The sequence below is a fragment of the Cricetulus griseus genome (genome assembly GCF_003668045.3).
Source record: "Cricetulus griseus strain 17A/GY chromosome 1 unlocalized genomic scaffold, alternate assembly CriGri-PICRH-1.0 chr1_1, whole genome shotgun sequence".
Lineage (NCBI taxonomy): Eukaryota > Metazoa > Chordata > Mammalia > Rodentia > Cricetidae > Cricetulus > Cricetulus griseus.
The window spans coordinates 265,535,138-265,548,868 of NW_023276807.1; the positions used below are offsets into that span (position 1 = coordinate 265,535,138).

Genomic DNA, 13,731 nt, shown 5'->3' on the forward strand with positions numbered 1-13,731 from the left:
ACTCCCAGCAGCAGTGGAGAAGTGTTCCCTTTTCTCCACACCCTCTCCAGCATAAACTATCATTGGTGTTTTTGATTTTAGCCATTCTGACTGAAGTAAGATGGTATCTCAGAGTTGTTTTGATTTGCATTTCCCTGATGGCTAAGGATGTTGAACACTTTCTTATGTGTCTTTCAGCCATTTTAGATTCCTCTATTGAGAATTGTTTATTCAGCTCTGTATCCCACTTTTTAATTGGATTTTTCAGTGTTTTGGAGACTAGCTTCTTGAGTTCTTTGTATATGTTGGAGATCAGCCCTCTGTCAGATGTGGGGATGGTAAAAATCTTTTCCCATTCTGTGGGCTGCCATTTTGTCTTAATGACTGTGTTCTGAGCCTTACTGAAGCTTCTCAGTTTCAGGAGGTCCCATTTATTAATTGCTGACCTCAGTGTCTGTGCTACTGGTGAAATGTTCAGGAAGCGTTCTCCTGTACCAATTAATTCAAGGGTATTTACCACTTTGTCTTCTAATAGGTTCAGTTTGGCTGGATTTATGTTGAGGTCTTTGATCCATTTGTACTTAAGTTTTGTGCATGGCGATAGAAATGGATCTATATTCAGTCTTCTACATGCCAGCATCCAGTTATGCCAGCACCTTTTGTTGAAGATTCTTTCTTCATTTTATGGTATAAATTTAGCTTCTTTGTCAAAAACCAAGTGTTCATAGGTGTGTGGGTCAATATCAGGGTTTTCAATTGGATTCCATCTATCCGTCTATTTTTGTGCCAATGCCAAGCTGTTTTCAGAACTATGGCTCTATAATAGTGCTTGAACTCAGGGATCGTGATGCCTCCAGAAGATCCTTTATTGTACAGAGTTGTTTTGGCTATCTTGGGTTTTTTGTTTTTCCATATAGAGTTGAGTATTTTTCTTTCAAGGTCTGTGAAGAACTGTGTTGGGATTTTGATGGGGATTGCATTGAATCTGTAGATTGCTTTTGGCAAGATTGCCATTTTTGCTATGTTGATCCTATCTATCCAAAAACATGAGAGATCCTTCCATTTTCTAGTATCTTCTTTAATTTCTTTCTTTAGAGACTTAAAATTCTTTTGCTGTTTTGGTTAGCATTATCCCAAGGTATTTTATGTTGTTTGTGGCAATTGTAAAGAGTGATGTTTCTCTGATTTCTTTCTCCATGAATGTATCATCTGTATATAGTAGGGCGACAGATTTTTTTTTTTTTTGAGTTAATCTTGTTTCCTGCCACTTTGCTGAAGGTGTTTATCAGCTGTAGAATTTTTAGGGTCACTTATGTAGACTATCATATCATCTGCAAATAGTGAAAGTTTGACTTCTTCCTTTCAGATTTGTATCCCCTTGTTCTTCTTCTGTTGTCTTATTGCTCTAGCTAGAACTTCAAGGACAATATTGAAGAGCTATGGAGAGAGTGGACAGCCTTGTCTTGTTCCTGATTTTAGAGGAATTGCATTGAGCTTTTCTCCATTTAATTTGATGTTGGCTGTCAGCTTGCTATATATTGCTTTTATTATGTTAAGCTATGTTCCTGTTATCCCTGATCTCTCTAAGACCTTTATCATGAGGGGGTGTTGGATTTTGTCAAAGGCTTTTTCAGCATCTAGTGAAAAGATCATGTGGGATTTTTTTCTTCGGTCTGTTTATATGGTGGATTACATTGATGGATTTTCGTATGTTGAACCATCCTTGCATCCCTGGGATGAAGCCTACTTGATCATGGTGGATGATTTCTCTGATATGTTCTTGGATTCGGTTTGCCAGTATTTTATTGAGTATTTTTCCATCAATGTTCATGAGGGATATTGGTCTGTAGTTCTCATTCTTAGTTGTGCCTTTGTATGCCTTGGGTATCAAGGTTATTGTAGCCTTCTAAAAAGAGTTTGGCAATGACCCTTCTACTGTTGTTGTGTGGAATACTTTGAGGAGAATTGGTGTTAGCTATTCCTTGATTTTCTGGTAGAATTCTGCACTGAACCCATCTGTTTTTTTTTTTTGTTGTTGTTTTTTGTTTTTCTTGGGAGACTTTTGATGACTGCTTCTATTTCATTAGGGATTATATGTCTATTTAGGTTGCTTATCTGTTCTGGATTTAATTTTGGTAAGTGAAATCTGTCCAGAAAATTGTCCATTTCCTTTAGATTTTTGAACTTGGAGGAATACTGGTTTTTGAAGTATGACCTGATGATTCTCTGGATTTCCTCTGTGTCTGTTGTTAAGTCCCCCTTTTCATTACTGATTTTATTAATTTAATCTCTGCTGTCTTTCAAGTTTGGATAAATGTTTGACTATCATGTTGATCTTCTCAAAGAACCAACTCTTTGTTATATTGATTCTTTGTATTGTTCTCCTAGTTTCCACTTTATTGATTTCAGCCCTCAATTTGATTATTTCCTGGTGTCTGCTCCTCCAGGGTATATTGGCTTCTTTGTGTTCTAGAGCTTTCAATTGTCCTGTTAATTCTCTAGTGTGATTATTCTCCTGTTTCTTCATGTGGGCACTTAGTGCTATGAACTTTCCTCTTAGCACTGCTTTCAAAGTGTCCCATAAATTTGGTTATGTTGTGTCCACATTCTCATTGAATTCTAGGAAATCTTTAATTTCTTTTTTTAATTCTTCCTTGACCCAGGAATTTTGCAATTGGATGTTAATTTCCATGAGTTTGTAGATTTTCTGCAATTTGTGTGGTTGTTGAATTCTAACTTTAAAGCATGGTGGTCTGATAAGATACAGGGGGTTACTTTAATTTTTTTGTACCTGTTGAGGTTTGCAATGTTGCCAAGTGTGTGGTCAATTTTAGAGAAGGTTCCATGTGGTGCTGAGAAGAAGGTATATTGTTTTGTATTTGGAAGAATGTTCTATAGATATCTGTTAAGCCCAATTGAGCCATAACTTCTATTAGTTTCTTTGTTAAATTTTTGTCTGGTGTTCCTGTCCAATGGTGAGAGTGGGGTGTTGAAGTCTCCCACTATAAGTGCGTGCAGTTTTATGTGTGATTTGAGTTTAACAACTGTTTCTTTTATGAACTTGGATGCCTTTGTATTTGGGGCATAAATATTCAGAAGTGAGACTTCCTCCTGATGAATTTCTCCTGTGATGAGTAGGAAGTTACTTCCTTCAACTCTTTTGATTGATTTTAGTTTGAAGTCCAATTTGTTGGATATTAGGGTTGCTACTCCTGCTTGTTTCTTGGTTCCATTTGATTGGAAAATCTTTCCCCAACCTTTAATTCTTAGGTGCCGACTGTCTTTGAAGTTGAGGTGTGTTTCTTGTATGCAGTAGAAGGACGGATTCTGTCTTCTCATCCATTCTGCTAACCTGTGTCTTTTTATGGGGGAGTTAAGACCATTAATACTGAGGGATATTAATGACCATTGGTTGTTCATTCTTGTTTGTTTTGGATTTGGTGGTGGTGGTGAAATTGTGTGTGGGTTTCCATCCCTTTTTTCTTTTGTCTGTTGGTAAAGTGGGATTATCTATTGCCTATATTTTTCTGGTTGTAGTTAACTTCCTTGGGTTGCAGTTTTCCTTCCAGAACTTTCTGTATGGCTGGATTGGTGGATATGTATTTTTTTAATCTGGTTTTGTCATGGAATATCTTGTTTTCTCCATCTATATTGATTGAAAGCTTTGTTAGGTATAGTAGTCTGTGCTAGCATCTGCGTTCTCTTAGTGTAAGTATAATATCTATCCAGGACCTTCTGGCTTTCAGTTTTCCATGGAAAAGTCATGTGCAATTTTGATAGGTTTGCTTTTATATGTTACTTGACATTTCTCCTTTGCTGCTCTTAATATTTTCTCTTTAATCTGTATGTTTGGGGGTTTGATTATTATGTGGCAAGAAGACCTTTTTTTTTTGGTTCAGTCTATTTGGTGTTCTGTAGGCTTCTTGTATTTTAATTGGCATGTCTTTCTGTAGGTTGGGAAAGTTTTCTTCTATGATTTCGTTGAATATGTTTTCTGTGCCTTTGAGTTAGATTTCTTCACCTTCTTCTATACCTATTATTCTTAGGTTTGGTCTTTTCATGGTATCCCATATTTCCTGAATATTTTGTATTAGGGATTTGTTAGACTTAAGATTTTCTTTGGTTGATGAGTCTATTTCTCCTAGTGTGTCTTCAACTCCTGAGATTCTCTCTCCCATCTTTTGTATTCTGTTGGTTATGCTTGCATCTGTAGTTCCTGATCATTTATCTAGGTGTTCTATTTCCAGCATTCCCTCAGATTGTGCTTTCTTTATTGTCCCTATTTCAGTTTTTAGGTCTTGAAGTGTTTCATTGAAAGATTTGTTGATAACCTGTATTTTCTGGTTTGTTTTTTCTTCCATTTCTTTAAGGGATTTTCTCATATCCTCTTTGAGGCTCTCTATCATTTTCATGAAGATGTTTTTAAGGGCATTCTCTTCTGCTTCATCTGTATTGTGATGTTCTGGTCTTGCTGGTGTCTGGTCCCTAGTCTCCTGTGTTGTCATATTGGTTTTTCTGTTGTTGACTGTGCTTTTATATTGTATTCTTCCAATCCTTTCTTCTGATGGGTGTAGCAGGAGTCTCTTTCTCTCTTGGTGGGTATGGGACCAAGGTTCCCTTCTGGTAGATACAAACAGTTCCAATACTCTGATGTCTGTCCATTTTTCCTGGATGGAGGCAGGACTATTACTGGGGCCTTGGCCTGAAGGCAGCACACTCAGAGACTGCCAGCCCACACATTTGCAGTTTTAAACATTGGTTCTGGGGATCAAACTTAAGTCCCTCCTCTTTGGCTGACAAGTGTTTTATCAACTAAACTTTCTTCCTGGACTGTAACTTTCTACTGTGTAGTCCATATTTATATTAATTTTGACTGCTTGTATATCTGTGTTTGGGCTTGTGCAAGTGAGTGCAAGTGCCCAAGGAGGCCAGAGGCATCCAGTCCACGTGGTGCTGGGGATGCAGGTAAGTTATGAGCCCCCTGACAGGAGTGCTGGTATTTGAACCCCAGTCCTCCACAAGCCATCTTTCCTGTCCCTGGACATTTCTCTTGATAAAATTCACCATCACCTTGTCTTACCTCATTTTTAATGTTACCTCAGAAAACCTCCGATTCTAGCATTTAGATCTTTGTTATAACATGACTTAATTATGGTGTATAATATTAAGATGTTTTAAGACTTAGTTAAGTGCTTGATCCTAGTTACACATTTAATTTTTTCCTGTTATCTCATCATCATGACTTACATTATTTCTGCCACTGGTTTATTAATTAATGAAAAATTACATAGGATGATGTCTTAATTACCATTAAAGTGACAATTATTGAGTATTTTGAGTATCATAATCTTAGATAAAACATGCTATGTAATTTTTTTTATTTTGGAACTTATCATCTGTCATATCTAGCCATCTATCATTTATCCATTTAAATATCTACCTGGAGATAGAAGTTTCTGTTCCATGCAGTCCCACAGCTATTTAGTCCAAATAAACACACAGAGGCTTATATTAATTATAAACTGTTTGGCCAATGGCTCAGGCTTCTAATTTGATGTCTCTCTCTTATTAACCCATTTCTATTAATCTATGTCTGTCCACTTGGTCTTGGCTTACTTGTGATCCCCGGGTCCCTTTCTTCCTCAGCAGCTACATGGCGTCTCATGCATGACTCACTCTCCCTAGCATTCTTCTAGCCTGGTAGCCCTGCCTATACTTCCTGCCTGGCTACATCCTGCCTGTCCAGTGGCCGAAACAACTGTATTTATCAACCGATAATATATTCACATCATACAGAAGGACATCCCCCTTCATCTATCTGTCTGTCTATCTATCTACTTTTCTATCTCCATAATACACAATTACAGGAAAATAGGATGCAGTTCCATTTGGTCAATAGCGTAATGTAGGGAAACATGAGCTTTGAAATCATATAGGACTTGGCTCACCTAAGCACTGCTAATTATTTTTTTATGATAACTTTTCATCTACTAAAGTTCTCTTTATATCTTTTTAAAATTTAAATTAGAAACAATCTTATTTTATATATCAATCCCAGTTCCCTCTCCCTCCCATCCTCCCAGAACATAGAACCGCATTGGCCGGGAATCAAACCTGGGCCTCCTGTGAGGCAGACGAGAATTCTACCACTGAACCACCTATGCGAGTACTGAATTTCTTTTTCAGATTCTTATCAATCAGCAACAAGGCATTGACTAAGTCTGTACTATTTTGGGGAAGTATTTATTTTTATTTTTTGTATGTATGAGTGTTTTTTCCCCTGTATATAAGTTCTTCGTGTGTATGCAGTGCCCATGGAAGCCAAATGAGGGTGTGTAATTCCTGGAAACCAGAGTTATGAGTGGTTATGAGACACCATGTGCATGCTAGAAACCAAACTCAGGTCATTAGGAAGAGAAGAAAGTGATGTTATAATGCCAACCCACCTCCCTATTGCCTAAATTCTGTCTTTCTTGATTCGAGTGTGATTTCATGTACCATGTGTGTAAGCATGCCTGTCAACTCAGTGGGGATCCTGTCCTAATGATGATCTAGATTTCTAAGACATGAAGCAGGGACAGAGATATTGTATTTCTAATGAGTACATGTTGTACCTGACCCATTTGTGGTAGCAAGGTTGTCACTTAAAGAGGTATGTAGAATATTGGTGACTGTAAGCAAGTGGTCTTTGCCGTTTAAAGTGGGGTGATACCTTGGGAATTAGAAATTCGAGATGTATAAATGACCACCAAGACTCTGTTGCTTGGAACCCAGGAGACGTCCTTACCCTGATGCTTTTCTTAGGAAGTGTCCTTGTGTAAGCATATTATTTGTGTTCAGTTCTAAAGTGTACCTCAGGAGAAGTACATGAATGGTTTTGCCTGCCCTGCAGGGGAGGGAACTAAGACTTCTGTAAAGTAAGTTTCCAAAGACTAGTACTCTTTCATCCCATTGTGTACCTCCCTTGTTATAAAAGCAGAATAATGATGTAAATTTTCAAATGAGTTTAGGACTGAGAAAGCATTTAGAGACACAAAAGGAAATTCTGGCAATGCTTAAAGTTTACTGATGAAAATTGTGGCTACTACTTTTTATTGCTCCCTTTGTGACTAAATGTGAAAAAAAAACTGGCACAATAATGAAAAACAACACTGTACACTACTGCATATTGTGAGAAGTCATGTTCCATGAGCCCTGTGAGCCCGGACACACCAGAAGTGTGATTAATGCAGAGGTTAGGACGCACATTCCAGTCCCAGATTCTAACACACACCTTCATACCAAGGCAAAAATTCTGCTCTCACCTACCAAGTTTTGTCTCCTGTAGATATGGGTTTGACAGGTCCCTTCATAATGTAGGAGCCAAAGAGTAACTTCCTGTAGCAACATTTATATTATGAATAACATGCAGCAGATAGCACAGGTAAAGATTAAGGATGATGGTGTTTATTTTGGGGTTCACTTGATTTCTTTCAAATAATGTTGTATCACCTCTGGCTGTTTTATGTCTTTAGAACCCTAGCTTCTATCAATCTTTCAAAATAGCAGTAAATCACAGCCTGTGTAGGATTTTTTTTTTTTTTTTGAGAGAAGGGTTTGTGGAATTTATCTCATTCCACAAAGCAAGGGTTTAGCAAAAGTTGAGAAAATGTGTTCAATTCCTTCCTCTTTCCATACTTTTGGCATCTGTTGGACCCCTGATAGCATGTACTCCACTTTGTTATTTTAGAGCCTAAGACTAAGAGAGGAAATTCCCCTAGGAGAAGATGCTGATTGTGCAGCCTTGTGACTGTTGGCTATTTCCAGAGGGAAATGGGTAGACATACTTAAAATATTGAATTACCTGATCTGCTAATTTGTTTCTAAAATCTCCAAGGTTAGTAAGAATAAGGTACTTAGTAAAAATACAAGGATTTCAGATATTAAGTTAAAAATATAGGCACTGAAACATAAAAATCTCAATTTCCAGAGGCAGATTTCGAACTTGTGTGTTTTACACCAGCATTTTTCTTTCTTGGGTAGGTAGTAGTAAGAGAAACTAAGACAGAGAAAGAATAAGATACTGACTGAAGACACACAGTTTACTTGCAGAAGTATGATTTTCTCTTCTTTATTTTAACTTTGACATAAGTCAAACTTATACAGACAGTTTAACTAGAATAAAAATAAGTTAACACTGCCACACCAGAAGAACCTGGGGACTGCTTTAAAAAAAAAAACAAAAAAACCAAAAAACAAATCGCCTAATTTAGCTAACTCTTCCAATCAAGTGCATTCTCTCTTTACACTTTTGAGAGTAATAATTTTTCTTACCTTCCTTATTTCACTTGATAAATTTTGAGGTCTTTCCATGTTTCTACTGGAGCTTGAAATTAATATAGTGTTATACACCAGTGTTACAAATTATGTGAGCATCATGATTGCTATAGCAATTAACTAATGCTGAAGAGTAGTGCAGAAGTAGATTACACTGTTGGAAAGGGTGTCCCTTAAATAAAAGCATATGACTAGCTGCAGAGATAGAGGAAGGGTTAGTCACTTAAGTGTCCCTTTCACTCACTCTTTTTTTTTTCTTTTTTTTTTCTGGAAACACCTTTTATTCAGTTAGCCACATCAGCAGGGACCCGGTGGCAGTTGCCAAAAGGCAATTTTTCCACACCAGAGCGGAGTCGTGACTCTTGACAGATAACATGGATTTTTCCTGCTTCCAAAATGTTTATCAAATCCTGTGTCTCCCAACAAATGAAACATCCATTGTCAGTGAGAAGCGAGACGAGCTCCTTTGGGGAATGGCCGTTACACTCCAGTCTGTATCTGCAGCGTGAGCAGGAAGGTGAGACTCCCTCCTCTTCTTAAAATCCTACTCCTCCTAAAGTATCATTCCGGAAAACTGGAAGTGAAGGACTAAAAGGTCAGGGGAGGAAAGGGGAAGTGGGGGCACACACCATGAACACACGCGAAATTAGAATTGTACAAACTTGAGCAGTTTATAATAGACTACTCCAAGACACCAAAGGCTGGTTGAAGGAATTTACCATTCTGCAGGAGCCAGGGCTGTGTGCTGTGTGGAGATCTGGGCCAAGCAATTCACTGCCTTGGAGTTGCGATCCCCCTGCCCACACCAAAGCCTGGTTTCTGCACCATGCCTCCGCAGGGAGGGCCTCTCATCCCACCACTCGGCCCACCACGGGGGCCTCCAGGTCCCCGAAGGCCGTTATCCCTGCGGTCTCCTTCCCTGGCAGCTCGAGTCTTCTTCTCTTCCACGTTCAGACGGACTGCGCCTCGGAACATGAGGGGCCTATGGTTAAGGGCCTTCTGAACAGGCTCACAATCATCAAACACAACAAAACCGAAGCTGGGCAGCTTCCCGCCACTGTTGATGCGCATTTCCACCATGTTCCCATAATTTTGGAAAAAATCCTTCAGTTCCGACTTGTCAACCTCATGTGGCAGGCTCCCGAGGAAGAGCTGGTGACTGTCAGGGTGCCTCACCATCCTCCGAGGTTCCACATCTCCTGGCTCACCAGCCTCACGGATCGGCCGGGGTCCCCTCTGAGGAGGAATATTGATCCGTTGCTCTCGAACTCTCTGATCTCTCTGAGGTCTTTGTGGTGGAATCTGAGATTCAGGCTTAGATTCTGGACGAGGCTGTGAAGGTGGCACTTTTACCACCTGGGGTGGTGTCCCCGTCACTGGAACAGCCCCACTGGGAGGAAGGTTCTTACTAGCCACAGATGCCCAAGAAAACGTCCTCAAATCCTCCTGGGCTGGGGCAACATCCGCTGGGGCGGGAGAAGCGCTCTTTCACACATGCTCAGGAGCAGCTTCCTCCGATGCAGGCTCAGCCTTGTCCTCCTGGATATCAGGCACAGGCTCTGGTTCTGGCTCTGTCTCTCGTTCTGGCTCCGGCTCCACAACGGTTCCTCTAAATGCTCCTCTAAGTCGTTGCTGACCGTCTGCTCATAGAAAGTCCCAGAATCATCAGGCACCACCTCAGGTGTCTGCTGGCTTTCTTCAGGTTCTTCTACTTCCTCCTCAGATCCATCCTGAGGTTCAGTGACAAAGCCACCAAAGACCTCATCTTGGTATCTGAAGATGTCGTTGTGAACATAGAACTTGTTAGCAACAGAACCCTCGGGAGCAAGAACAAAGGTCTGCATGAACCTCCGCAGAGCCTGGTTGTTGTTGGACAGTAGCCCTGTCACTTGGACCCCCACCCATCATTCAGAGTAGCGCGAGCATCCACGTGGCGGATCTTGGTGTGGCAGTTGGTGAAGTTTTGAGACATCACTTTCCTATGGATTTCCTTCTGCCCGTAGACCGCATCCGCTGGCTTCCCGTTGGAATCCAAGCCCCCGTGGGCATAGGAAGAGTTCTTTCCATAAAATCTGTGCAGCATGTCCGGGGCCTGGTTCAGCAGGGTGTAGTACTGTCGCACAAACTCCCGCCCGACCAGCAGGGGACTAGGCTTCTCCATAACCATCGCTTTGGTCGATTCAACCTGCGCGGCTGAGCGGGAGGACCGGGTTGATGCGTGGGATTAGGTGGCGCGATGCCCCTTTCACTCACTCTTATCCCGAGGTCACTAACATCCTCTCATTATCTTATGGAAATGACACTCGATAATGCCTTGTCTTTCCTCATTTCGCCCCTGAGTCTTCATTGCAGAATATGTGCTTTGCATTCAATGACTTTTTATGTGTATTCAATGAATTTTAGAATTGTAGAAGGCCAAAGAATAAAATCAAAATAAAATCAAATAAAATCAAAAGCGAGTGTTTTGAGAAACATAAAGTACCTTGGCCAGAGAGTTGTATATCCATTAGCAAGTGAAGTCAGACTATGGCTTCAAACACCCGATTAATATTTCAGAGTTGTCTTCCATTTTTAATAGATATAATTCCTGGAAATAATGTCTTATCTTGTTTATAAAGGTAAGTGAAATCCATGTCAAAGATTCTAACAATAGAGAAAAACTAAAAATGGAAAATACAAACATTGAAATTCCACAATTCTGAGGCAAAGTGCACTAACTTCCCTGTAAGCTCTTTGGTTTCTCCCTTTGATTTTTTTTTTTTTTTTTTTTGAACCTTTCACCTTGGAGAGTTACTCAAGTTAACATGACTGGCCATTTAGATTGTTGAAGAAGCATCATGATAGCATATTTGTACAGACACAGAGCTATGCTTTAATATTTCCCTATGCTTAAGCATATTTTCACCACTAAAACTTTTCTTTATGTCACCTGTTTTCTATAAATAATAACTCATATTTATCTTACTGTCTTTACTCCTATATTAAACCACAGTGATATAGCTTTAAATTTTCTACAGTGTTATAGTGATGGATGAGGGATAGAGTTCCAGCTTTATTTTCCCTAAGAAGATAGCTGATTACCAACATTATTTACATGACTGTTATTTTTTTTCCACTGACACCATGGTGCCAAGTATTCAGAAGTTGATGCTCACAGATAAACTCTAGAATTACATTGTCAATTCTATATTTTCCATTCCCTTAGGACTTGGTTGAATTTGTAGATTTCATTTAGCAAGGAAACTGACATTTTTCTAGTATGGTTTTCCTAGTTAAAGTTAATATCCCTGTGTGTGTGTGTCTTTTATCTTCTGCAATAGGTCTACAGTTGTTTTCCTCATTGTACTTTCTGCACATTCTCATTGCTTATTTCCTGTCTAGGTTGTTATTGTTGGACACATATGGTTTACTTATGTTTATATTTAGCAGTCTTAGAAATTCTGCATATTTCTAAGTGTTTGGGATTTTCACATTATAAAGTATCATCAAATCACTTGTTAATTATTTCAATATTTATACTTCCAAGTTCTTGTCTTAAAGTAATTCTATAACACCTACATTGTAATGCAAGGGATAGCACTGTTTACAAGCATCTTTAGCTTCTAATTTCAATAGAAATATTACTCATCACTTACCATGATGACTATATCAAGCATGCATTGAATTCAGTATGTGACTTACAACTTACAGATGCATTATTTCCATCAAGTCATATGTAATGTGTATATATGCATACATGTAGTTATAAATTATATTATGTATACATTGTCTGTGCCTATAGGCATATATTTATTTTTCTCAAACAAAATTTAAATGCTCCTGAGTAACTTTTATCTGTAAAAACATCACTCGCTATTATAATCATGACTATAACAAGAATAAATGAGAATAATTTGTAGGTTGAATAAGGAGATCTCTTCTGCTGTGCCAGCTACAAATTGCCATGTTATGCTTTGATGCTAAAAGCCAACTGAGAAAGCTTCACTTAAAATTAATGATGAATGTGTCCATGATCAATGACTCATTCATTAATTCAAATTAATGTAGTGAGTTACTCAAATACCTTTGAGACCAGAGTATAAATTAGAAAATCATCTTGTAATATGTCATAGAAATGGCGACTGAATGGGCAGCTGAAGGGACAGGAAACCCTCCCACCTATGTCTCCAGACTTCAAAGTGAAGAGACTATCAGAGGTTGATAGAAGTTTGCGAAAATTGGATTTGAGAATAACAAAGCTGTGTGTCTTCTGAAGTGTATTCAATTATCCAAATTCATTTCTAAGTACCTTGTTCCTTAAAGAAGCAATGCTTAAATCCATGGTTTAGAGATTCTCAGGGAAGAGGTGGAGCTGTTTGTTATGCGTACTGTCTGCAGGCAAGGTGCACACAGTGGGAGACACTGCATAAAAGATGGAGGGAATCAGATGCCAAACAGATCTGTCACTCTGAAAGCATAAGTGACTCAAATTCAAAGATGTCTCTGACATCATAAAAGGCAAAGAACAAAGAAATGGCATAGAAAGGCCAGAATAGTATTTAAATGATATAGCTAAATAAGCTGTGTTCAAGGTGAAGAGTAGAAAATTATGTTTAAAAAGTCATCGATTCAGAAAGCTCTTTGCTACTTTGGTGAAGAGCACAATTTTGACCTGAAAACTTTTTAGTTCCTAAAATTGAGTTTTGTGTTCCAGTTCTTCCTTAATGTGTAGAGCAATGGACAGCTTAGGAATCTATTCAGTGATATCCTTGCTATTACCAAATACTTCAGAATATGAACCACGTGAAAGGAACTTACATTATAGAAACAAAATGCCTGGTAATCTGTAAATTGCAGTTGGTTTTGGCAGTGATGTTACACAATTGCTGCCCCATGTTGGTTTCCTGGAGCCTATGAAACGATTGCCTTTAAAACCTTTTTCACGCTGAGCGTTGGTGGTGCACGCCTTTAATACCAGCACTCAGGAGGCAGAGGCAGGCAGATCTCTGTGAGTTTGAGGACAGCCTGGTCTTCAGAGCAAGTTCCAGGATAGGCTCCAAAGCAATACAGAGAAACCCTGTCTTGAACTCCCCCCCCCAAATAAAACCTTTTTCCCAATTTCAATTGAACTCAATTTTTCCTGAATTAAGAAGTCATACAGTAGACAAAAATCATAGAGCAAGAATGCCAGACTTAACCATGAGCTTTAGGAGGCAGGCAGCCAGGTAGCCAGATAACCAGGTAGCCAGTCAGTCAGTCAGTCAGTCAGTCAGTCAGTCAGTCAGTCAGCTCTGTCGTCAGTCACTGCTCTTCTTCATTGTATTTCAGTCCCTGTGGACAGGCAGCAGTCACAAATGATTCTGGGTTCTCCCCCTGTGTCATGTTAGTTAATTCTAATTCTAACTCTAATTCTAATTCTGGAAGTGGGCTTTATCATCCATTTTTTACAAGTAAGGA

The 13,731-nt window shown here is 39.1% G+C and overlaps 1 protein-coding gene and 1 long non-coding RNA gene across 2 annotated transcripts in view; one reads left to right on the top strand and one right to left on the bottom strand.

Annotated features, from left to right (window-relative positions):
* LOC103161398 overlaps positions 1-13,731 on the top strand; it is a 641,004-nt gene that overhangs the window by 165,729 nt on the left and 461,544 nt on the right. The window lies entirely within an intron of this gene.
* On the bottom strand, positions 9,052-10,523 carry LOC100764418 (ras GTPase-activating protein-binding protein 1-like). Its single transcript, XM_035452421.1, is given in 3 exon segments — positions 9,052-9,893; positions 9,896-10,195; positions 10,198-10,523. Coding segments are annotated over 3 exon segments (1,392 nt in total). The 5' UTR covers positions 10,463-10,523; the 3' UTR covers positions 9,052-9,066.